This window comes from Cibotium barometz, chromosome 8 (assembly GCF_041138505.1).
Source record: "Cibotium barometz isolate CiBa-2024 chromosome 8, ASM4113850v1, whole genome shotgun sequence".
Taxonomy (NCBI): Eukaryota; Viridiplantae; Streptophyta; class Polypodiopsida; order Cyatheales; family Cibotiaceae; genus Cibotium; species Cibotium barometz.
The window spans coordinates 59511147-59521294 of NC_141053.1; the positions used below are offsets into that span (position 1 = coordinate 59511147).

General features: G+C 41.8%; 1 protein-coding gene across 3 annotated transcripts; it reads right to left on the minus strand.

Moving 5' to 3' along the window:
* Window positions 1-408: 408 nt before the first annotated feature.
* Window positions 409-4092, minus strand: LOC147636495 (uncharacterized). Of its 3 annotated transcripts, none has more exons than XM_086801958.1 (2): window positions 3885-4092; window positions 409-2856 (listed from the first exon to the last, which is right to left on the minus strand). In XM_086801958.1, the coding sequence occupies exons 1-2, from the start codon at window positions 3906-3908 to the stop codon at window positions 559-561; spliced, it is 2322 nt and encodes a 773-aa protein (XP_086658084.1). In that variant the 5' UTR covers window positions 3909-4092; the 3' UTR covers window positions 409-558. The 3 variants fall into 3 exon arrangements, with proteins under 3 accessions (XP_086658084.1, XP_086658085.1, XP_086658083.1); XM_086801959.1 differs by lacking the exon at window positions 3885-4092 and adding an exon at window positions 3705-3854; XM_086801957.1 differs by lacking the exon at window positions 3885-4092 and adding an exon at window positions 3106-3815.
* Between the last annotated feature and the right edge of the window lie 6056 nt (window positions 4093-10148).

Below are 10148 nucleotides of genomic sequence, written 5' to 3' on the forward strand. Positions count from 1 at the left end.
TAACTATTTCGTGACTAACCTACCTTTCACTGGCTATGGCCTTGTAGCGGCGTAGAGTTGTATTATGAAAGGGATAGATAATCCATATCAATGCTAAGCTACTGTTGGTTAATAAGGTGGTGGGGTGGCATTAGGGCACGTCGATCAAAGTGACAACGCCAAACAAAAAAACATAAGCTCACGAGTCACTATGGCATGAGGATAGGGAAGACTCTCAAGCGCCAGTGAAATGTCAACGATTGATTTCCCCACACCACACGTCACACACCCCTTTCCCACGGGGCCCGCCCTCCGCCCCCCCTCTCTCTCTCTCTCTCTCTTCTCTTAACTTGGAGAATTAGTCTCTGCGAAAACCATATAGAACTACGTCTCTCTCTCGCGCTCTCTCTGTGTCTCTCACAAAGTAGATTGCACAGAAACCTTACATTTGTTAGATCGAAGAGAACAAAAAATACATAAATTGCGTTCAATCTAACAAATTACATGACACACTCGCTTTTCGTGGAAAGTTGGCAATTAATCAACGTCGTACTAGATGGGACCATGCATTTGCAATAATCATGTTGAGCTAGAGGTGGCTCTTCTGAGGGGTGAGAACTTGAATGAAGCTTTGGCTGGCTTCTCGTTTTCGAGCTCTCTCGCTTTGAGGAGTTCGGCGCGAAGGCTGTTACTCTTCATGTTGATCATACAGTTGAGCTGTTGTTGCGGCGGATGTTGCTGCATGGGCTGCTCGGCTTCTTGCAGCATGTAATTGGAGGGCCGCAGCTTGTGTGAATGGACTTCCATCTGCTGACCATTTATAGCTGCTGCTGCTTTGCTGCTGCGTTTGTTAGCTCCAGCAAAGATGGAGAAGGCATCGGGAGAGGGGGGCCAGAAGCACTGCATAGGCTTTGCCGATGCTGATGATCTGCAAGGGGACTGCAATTGAAAGGTGGAGTTTGGAGGTGCCGCCTTCTTCATGGGTTCCTGGCTACTAGATTTAGCGGCGCCTTTGATGAGTACTTCTTGGCCAGATGTAGCAGTAATAGTGGTGGTACCATTCCCATTCTCATGTACCTTGGTGACCTCGCTGCCTGAACTGGATTTAGCAGTGATCCGTGCCGGATCGCTGCTGCTGCTAAAATTTCTCTTCTCTATCTTAGCCTGATCATCTTCATAGCTGCTTCTCTTGTTATCGAGAGAATTAGAAGATGCTCTCACTGGCTCAAAGTAGAAATCATCTAGCTCGCTATCTTCTGCACTTTCATGATCAACTTGATGATGATCATCCCTCGTCTCCTCATGGCCCGCGTACTTCCATTGATGCATGCCTTCCTCTTGCTTTATTATGCCAACAAGAGTACTCATAGCATCCAATGCTTTTTGCTTTCTCTGCCTCTCGCCCCCACCTGCAACATAGCGTGCATCATCCTCGGACAAGCTATGGCGTAAACTCGGTCCCGTATTATCATCCAACTGATTATCCTCCCCACCTTCACCATCCAAAGGTAGTGACAAATGTTTCCTATGTACCCCCTTTAGTGCATTAGAAAGGCTTTGCTCCCAATTGGGGTCCTCCTTGATCTGCTCACTTGTACCACACACTGAATGTAGCACTTGTTTCTTTTGCGTTTTCTCAGTTGCAAGCCACGTTTTGTTTCCATCCTCTTGTGCAGAGATAGAATGCACAGGAATGCGGTCACCAACATTCTTCTCTAGCATATCTCCCATTCCTTGTTCATCCACATCTCTCAAGGCTGATTGTTTTCTTTCAACGTGAACCTCGTTTTCCCCTGCATGCCAAATTCCATGAACGCCCGTAAAGCCAGTATTAGGCTGATCATAGACCTTTTGTTGCCTAATACTCGTATTGTATCTATGATCTCCGCTTTCCCATGGCCTTCTTACCAGCTTACGCTGTTTCTTTGTGTCATTGGTAGGCTTAATCTGCTCTTGATCGACGTTCAAAAGTCCTCCATCATTTGGATTGGCACATGAAGCCTCTTCAATATTAAAGCGTGCATTTGAGCAACCAGTACTCGCGTTCTGAATTGGTGGCACAACTTCCTCTGCTTTATCTTCAACTTCCCCTTCACCTAATTGCAAGAGCTCCAGAGCCTGTCTGAGCATTTTGGCTTGCTCCAGTTGGTTCTCAAGGTCCTCCTGTGACCCATTACAAGTGACCCCTACTGTGCTAACAAAGGTCTCTAGCTTGCTCTTAAGGTCATGCAGTGACATGTACTGTTTGCCATCAAGCTCAAGCTGGGCCTCAGAGAGCTTGGTCCTCACCCTCTCCTCCCGCCACAGCGCTGCCATTCTAATCATCTTGAGCTCTTCTTCCACCCTCTCTCTAGACTTTGCCTGCTCTTGCTTTAGCTGCTCCACTTCAGCCTTGTCTTCCCCTATCTCTCTAGCAAGCTCATTGCACACCTCCTCCATGAGCTCTCTTTCCTTTCTTTCTCTGTCTAGCTCTTCACATGCATCTGCAGCAACTATATTGGCTTCTGTAAGGTCCTTCGCCAGCTTCTTGTTCTGCATTTTGAGCAACCTACAAGCACTTCTCTGCTCTTCCATCTCCTCTCGGAAGTGCAAGAAGGCCACTTTCACTTTCTCTTGCTCTTTCCTTCTGGAGATGGTCATCTGCTCTCCAAATCTCTGCAACAAGCTGTTGATCTCTCTCAAGGCGGACTTCTGGGAGAACTCAAGTTCTTGTATCCGGCTTGATGCATCCTCCATCTCCAACCTTAGCTTAGCTACTGTTGCCATGCTCCTGCTCTGGTTCTCCTCCACAAACCTCACACGGTGGAGCATATTTGCCAAAGTGGCCTGATTAGAAGCCATGCCAATTGATTCACTGTCTTCGGTAGCCTGGGAGATCTGCAAGCATTAAGTATACTTGGTTTACCTTCTTGAACGTTAATTGAGCTTCAAGATGAACTCTAGACTCAAAATTAGTACACCAAAACAGTATTTAATGCAGTTTTCCAGCACATCCACCTGGCAACCTAGTACAACACATCAACCTAACAAAAGAAAGTGGGAATCATTCCTAGCTCTGCACTGTGCAGAAAGTTTTCCAAAAGCACAATATTTAACTACTTAATGAGCCAAATAAAAAACCACCACCTTGCAATCTGAATGGAGAGAAGAGCATTTTAGGGTCTCAGAAGGAGGCAAGTTTGGTTGGTGGACTTGTACATTTACAAGGTAAGAGGGCATGGCCGGATTCTCGGCTTGGGCAAAGTGGTGAATTCCATGGTGCTTCCAAAAGGAGGCAGCAAGCTTGCGAGCAGAGACCAATGAAGTAGCTGGAGGGGGAAGCGTAAGCTGATGAGCACCACAATTAGCAGGTGTAATCAAGGAATCGGCACCACAATCAGGAGCTAGAGTAAGTGGATTAGCAGCTGTAGTGAGGGTATTAGCAGGACGGCAAAGAGGGGGATTGAGATAAGGAGCAATATATTTGGGGACTAGCTGACCATCTACATAGAAAGGATTCTCATAGAGCTTCCATCTAGGAACGGGGGTAAGGGGAAATTGATTATGGAGGGGTGCAAGGGCACCATAAGCTAAGCTGCTTCCTACATCAGTACTAATTATACTAATATTATTATCGATGTTATTGACACCATTGGTATTAATGTGCTCCATGGCAAGGCACGATTAATCCAAGATGAAGGAGAAGAGTTTGCGTGAAGGGCAGATCTATGTGAGCTTGTGGGCACCTTTATTGATTGCCTACACAGATTGCTCTTGCTGCGTTTGAGTGATCTTTATTCTGCTCGCCATCGCCGACTTGCCAGCAGCAGCAGCCAACTTTTTTTAAAATCACAACCCAATCAGTACCGCAACGCGTCCCCACACATACAACTCACCGATCTTTCTATCTCTCTTTTTCTTCGTACCTGCAGCGAGGACCTCCTTTCCATCAACCCAAGCCTTCTCTGTTGGCCCGGACGTGGCTTGGTCGACAATATTGCGGATTGACTTGCTTGCCTTTGCCGCTCAGTAAAACCAAAAGACTCTCTCTCTCCCTCTTACCCTTTACCTACCTGTACCGTATTAGCTCTACTGAAGTACCCCCCTCGGGCCCTCTCTACCACCTCTCGTCTTTCTATCTCTCGTTCTTCACATTTCTATACATATCTCTCTCTCTCTCTCTCTCTCTCTCTCTCTCTCCTATCCGCTTCCTTTCTCTACTTCCTCTGGTCATTTTATCCCTACTTCTAATACATCTGTCGGCTGAGGATAGATCCCATTGCCCAAGCTCCCCACCGTGTCGTATTGACACGGTGGAAAGGGTCTTGGGCTCTTGTGGGTTCCGGCGTCCGTTTTTATGCAATTAGGTATTTAAAACAATATTATATTATTTTTTTCTACAAAGTTTGTCATCAATGTGTAGTGTAATGGAGTCATTAATGACTGAGGTACATGGTTCAAATCCTACCAAAGCATTTGTGAATTTTTGTTGTCCGTAAGGGTGTGTTCATGTGTTATAGTGTGTAGTGTGTTTTAGTGTTTGTGTTTGTGTTTGTGTTAGAGAGAAAGTGTGAAATAGTGTGTATGTGTGTGTTAGAGAAAGAATGTATAATAATGTGTATGTGTGTGTGTGTTAGAGAGAGAATGTATAATAATGTGTAATATTGTGTATGTGTGTGAGAGGGAGAACAATCAGGGGCAGAAAAAGGGGTTTGGCTGACTAGAAAATGAGGGTTAAAAAGGGAGGGGCCCTCCAATTCAGAATAAGACAATCTCCCATGATGTGTCTGTGTTACAGAGAGAATGTATAAGCGTGTGTGTTTGTTAGAGAGAGAATGTGTAATAGTGTGTATATGTGTGTGAGAGGGAGAACAATCCTGCATCGAAAAAGGGGTTTGACTCGCTAAAAAATGAGGGTTGAAAAGGGAAGGGCCCTCCAAATTATAATAATACAAGCATGGGAGCTTGGGATCTATCCTCAACCACATCTGTCCCTCTCTCCTGGACATAATCTCTCGCGCTCTCTCTCTCTCTCTCTCAAATCCATTCGAGAGAGAAGCCCCTCCTCCTCTTCTTCCTCTTCTACTACTATTCTACAACAGTACTACAAAGACGATGTGTCAGTGGGCAACACTTCTCTGTAGCGTACCCGTGAACACGGATGCAATAGCTTGCAGGACGGCCGTCGACGCAGCAAAATCTGCACGCAATCGGACACCATGTGTTTGGGCGTTGTCAAGACTGCTGCAGTCGCCTTCATGTTTTGAAAATTACGTGTTCTGGACTCTGGAGAGCCCTCTCCAGTCCCCTACGCCACCTTGCAAAGTCCTCCTTGTCCACACTCACGTACCAAAGCCTTCCTCTGAGAGGCGCACATAAATCAAGATCAATTCTTGTCTTCACGTCGCGGTGAAAACTTACAAAAGCTTAGTCTTGAAACAAGTAAAACTGCATGTGAGTAATTCCACGTTTAAACTACAATTTTCATAATTAAGCCATGTGCATTAGAGGTAAGTACACGAGATATAAACATTTTCATGATTTAAAGTGTGTATATATATATATACATAAACCTATCATGACAATGTCTTACTAAAAGTAGATTGCAATTGTAGCAAGTAAGGATCAAAGCCATGAACACCTTAAAAACTCCACTAGAGCACCCTGAATATAATTTGAAATACTTAAAGTAGAAAGATCCAAAAGTTCTATATTACCTATTCACTTGATTGATTGTGTGGGCGAATGCACACATTGAGTTGTTTTTCACATGATAGAACCAAATATAATGGTTACTCAATCAAGTAATTAAAAGTGAAGTTCCACCTTAGGAACGAAACCTCAAAACATAAGGAACCCCCCCCACACACACACATCAATAAAATTGCCAAACCCTACCGCCTAGTATATCACCAAAAAATAGAATATATATTTATGTATGTATGTGTGTGTGTGTGTGTACATGCATATATCTATACGTATATATGTGTGTGTATAAATATATAAATATAATTTTATATATATATATATACACACACATATATATGTATATATATGTGTGTATAAATAAATAAATAAATAAAAATATGTAGTGTGTGTATAAATATATATATATATATATATATATATATATATATATATATAGAGAGAGAGAGAGAGGTCGTGCACACACACACTTTTTTTGGGTGAAAACCACTGTTTCATTATAAATGCAATGTACATTCATAGCTGCTCCAACAGGATGGAATAGCTACTATGGGAAAACTAGAAACAATGATAAAATGTGTCCAACAGGGCTGTGGAAAGGTCTCCAAGAAAGTGGGCATCTTGGAGAGACTAGAGCAAGGAGAATCTAAAAAAGGTGAAGACATCCATTGAAGTGTCCCCAAACAACTGAGTGTTGCGGCCAGTGTATAAACTCCATAAGGCCCACTAACGGCACCACAAAAAAAAGAGAGCATAATTGGGGGTAGAGGGACATCTATCAAACAACCAAAAGTGCCTGCCAAAGGAAAGGCTAGGAACCCGAGCATGGAGAAACTATCAAAATGAGCTAGGAAATCTGGCGGCATGACAAGCCCAGAGAAGATGTAGGACTGTCTCATGCGAATGCAAACAAGTAGGGCAAACCGAGGAGGCAATACGTCGGGTAGCCAGAAGGACACCCACTAGGAGGCCCCCACCAGACATCGCACAAAAAGATCTGCCGTTTGAGGGGAAGCTTAATTTTCCATATACGATGAAGACATGTTTTCCACCACCCAAGTGGCCTATCCAAATGCCAGAAAACGATTGCCATGCTCCTAAATCCATGGTTGTGGCAAAAGAAGACAGTAGGCTTTTTTGGCAGACAGATCGATAAAAGAGAAAGTGGAATAACCTGGTAGCCCCTAATCAAACATCCCAAGCAGTGGAAGAGGAGAAAACAGGCAAGGCACCGGCTGGAAAGGCTGTAGTAACTCAGCGATAGCATGCAATATAGGCCGGTGATGCATCCCCAGATGAAACCGTGTCCGGGCTTGTGGAAAAGAGAGCATGCAGTCACTGTCATCCACTACATCATCCGCTAGAGAAATGCCCTAGCGATACAGAAAATAAGCCTTACGTACTGGTTGAAAAAGTGCCAAAGGGGAATCAAAGACCCAACTCCAGTGTAGACTCTACTGATGAAGCGAGTTGCCCAGATCCGGAGGGCAACCAGACTAAGATATAAATGTGCCAAAAGTTGATGCCAAGCGGAAAGCAAATGGATAGAAAAAGGATAGCCACGAATGCGGCCTTGAAAATGCCCGAAAATAACGTTCGGGATAGCTGGTGTGTCCAGTGCCCAAATGCTACTGTCTTGAGAGAGGCAAACAAGCAAGAAAGCATGAGGATCCTGGGCTGACGTTGTTCCAAGAAATTAGGCAAGAGAATGGCCTTGCGAGCAAGCACATGAACATGTATGTTGACGATGTTCAAGCCCCCGTGCATCTTCGGTGTGCAAACATAACTACATTTGAGAAGATGCACCGCCTTACGGCAGTTAGTTTTGGTACACTAAAGACATTCTATCGCTCTGGACATATGCTACTGAATGTTCGAAGAGGACAAAGGAATGAGCGGCATATGAAATTGCACATAAGACATAATGATGGACCGGACAATCCGAAGGTGAACATGAAGTTGCCAAGTGGAAAGTTTCCAGTAGTCCAGCTTATGGTAAAGCTTTTGAAGCACCCACTGTCTCTCCTGTTCCAAGGAAATGTGCCAACCAATGGGATACCCCAAATGCTGCACCACATGATCAGGAGGGAGCAAGAGGCCTGGCCACAAGAAACAATGCCAATCACGCTCATGCAAAGGCAGGAGTTTTGATTTTGCAAAGTTAACTTTTAACTCTGCTGCCAAACCATACAGATCAACGGCTTGCATAAGCTACTGTGATGATCTGATCGAAAATTGTGCAAGAAGAAAAAGGAGTCATCAGTATAAGCTTGGCTAACAAAAGGCATCCCGCCAGGAATAGCAATGCCATGCAAGTGCTGCTCCAAAACCAAAGCATCCATGTATAGTAGCAACGGATGAGGGCGATAGCATATAGCAAGGCATTGAGAGGAAAGCCTTGCCGGATGGAGCGGCCCAAAGTCGAAGAGGAAGAGAGAGCATCACATAGTCATCCGCATAGAGCCAATGCACCACATGTTGCATGTGACAATTGAAGCCCAATTGGGTGAGAAAAGTTGTCGTAATGAAATCCCATCGAAACAGTATCAAAATCTTTCTCAATGTCTACTTGCATAATGAGAACATCTTGACCAGTGTATTTGGCATACTCTATTCCAATGTAAGCATTAGCAATATTATCAAGAATCTACCGTGAGACAGGGCACAAAACCATATTGGGCAGGGTGTAAACCAGCATACAAAATGTGGCATAGCTAGAGAACTAGCATCTTAGAAGCCAACTTATAAGCCACTGGCATCAAAGTAATCGGATGCTAGTCTGACGGACATTCACACAATGGTTTTCTAGGGAGCAAACACAGCAAACCCTTTTTCCATGAGAGAGGCATCGCACCAGAAAGCTAGGCATCATTAATCATGTGCAGCAAAACAGGGCTCAAATCATCCCAAAACTCAACAAAGAACTTGACTGTAAGCCCATCCCATCTTGGGGATTTCGAGCGACCCAATCAGGCCAAGTTTGCTGTCAACTCCTCATCATCGATAAATGGCACCTCTAACAAATTTGCCATATCCGTGTGGAGAGAATCACACACACACACACAGACACGCACACGTGCGCACACACACAGACACACAAATGTTTATATGTATGTATGTATGTATGCATGCATGCATGTATGTATGTGTGTGTATATATGTATGTATGTATTCATACATATATACATATCTACATACATATATGTACACTCATACATATATATGTGTGTATGTGTGTATGTGTGTATATGTATACATGTATACATGCATACATATCTACATGCAGATATATACATTTATACATACATGTACCTACCTACCTACCTACCTACCTACATACAGACACACACACACACATACATATCTACATAAAGATATATACATACATACATACATGCCTACCTACATACATATATACATACATACATGCATGCATATGTATGCATGTTTATATGTATATGTCATACATATATACATCCATACATGCATATATATGTATGCATGTTTATATGTCATACATATATACATCCATACATGCATATATATGTATGCATGTTTATATGTATATGTCATACATATATACATCCATACATACATATATATGTATGCATGTTTATATGTACACATATCCACATAAACATGTATGTATGTATGTATGTTTATATGTTTATATGTATGTATGTATGCATGTATATATATGTATACATGTATACATGTATACACACACATGCGCACACAAACATACCTACATATATATGTATGTATAGATGTAGGTATGTATGTATGTAGATATGTATATATGTTTGTATGTATGTATGTATGTATGTATGTATGTATATAACATATACATACATACATACATATATACATATATACATATCTACATATCTACATATCTACATATGTATGTATGTATGTATGTATATATTATATACATACATACATACATACATATATACACACACATATGTATATATGTATGTATGCATATAATATATATACATACATGCATACATACATACATACATATATATATCCATATGCATGTACATACATATACATATATATATGTATGTATATATGTATATATACATACATATAGATATAGATATATATATGTGTATGTATGTATATATATATTATATGCATATATACATATATATATATATGTGTGTGTGTGTGTGTGTGTGTTTATGTATGTACGTATATATGTGTGCATATATACATACATACATACATACATATATATATATGTATGTATATATATATTATATGCATATATACATATATATATATATATATATGTATGTATGTATGTATGTATTATATACATACATACATACATACATACATATGTAGGTATGTATGTATGTACACACACACCCACACCCACATCCACACACACATACACATACACATACACATACACATACACATACACATACACATACACACACACACATGTATGTATGTATATATGTATA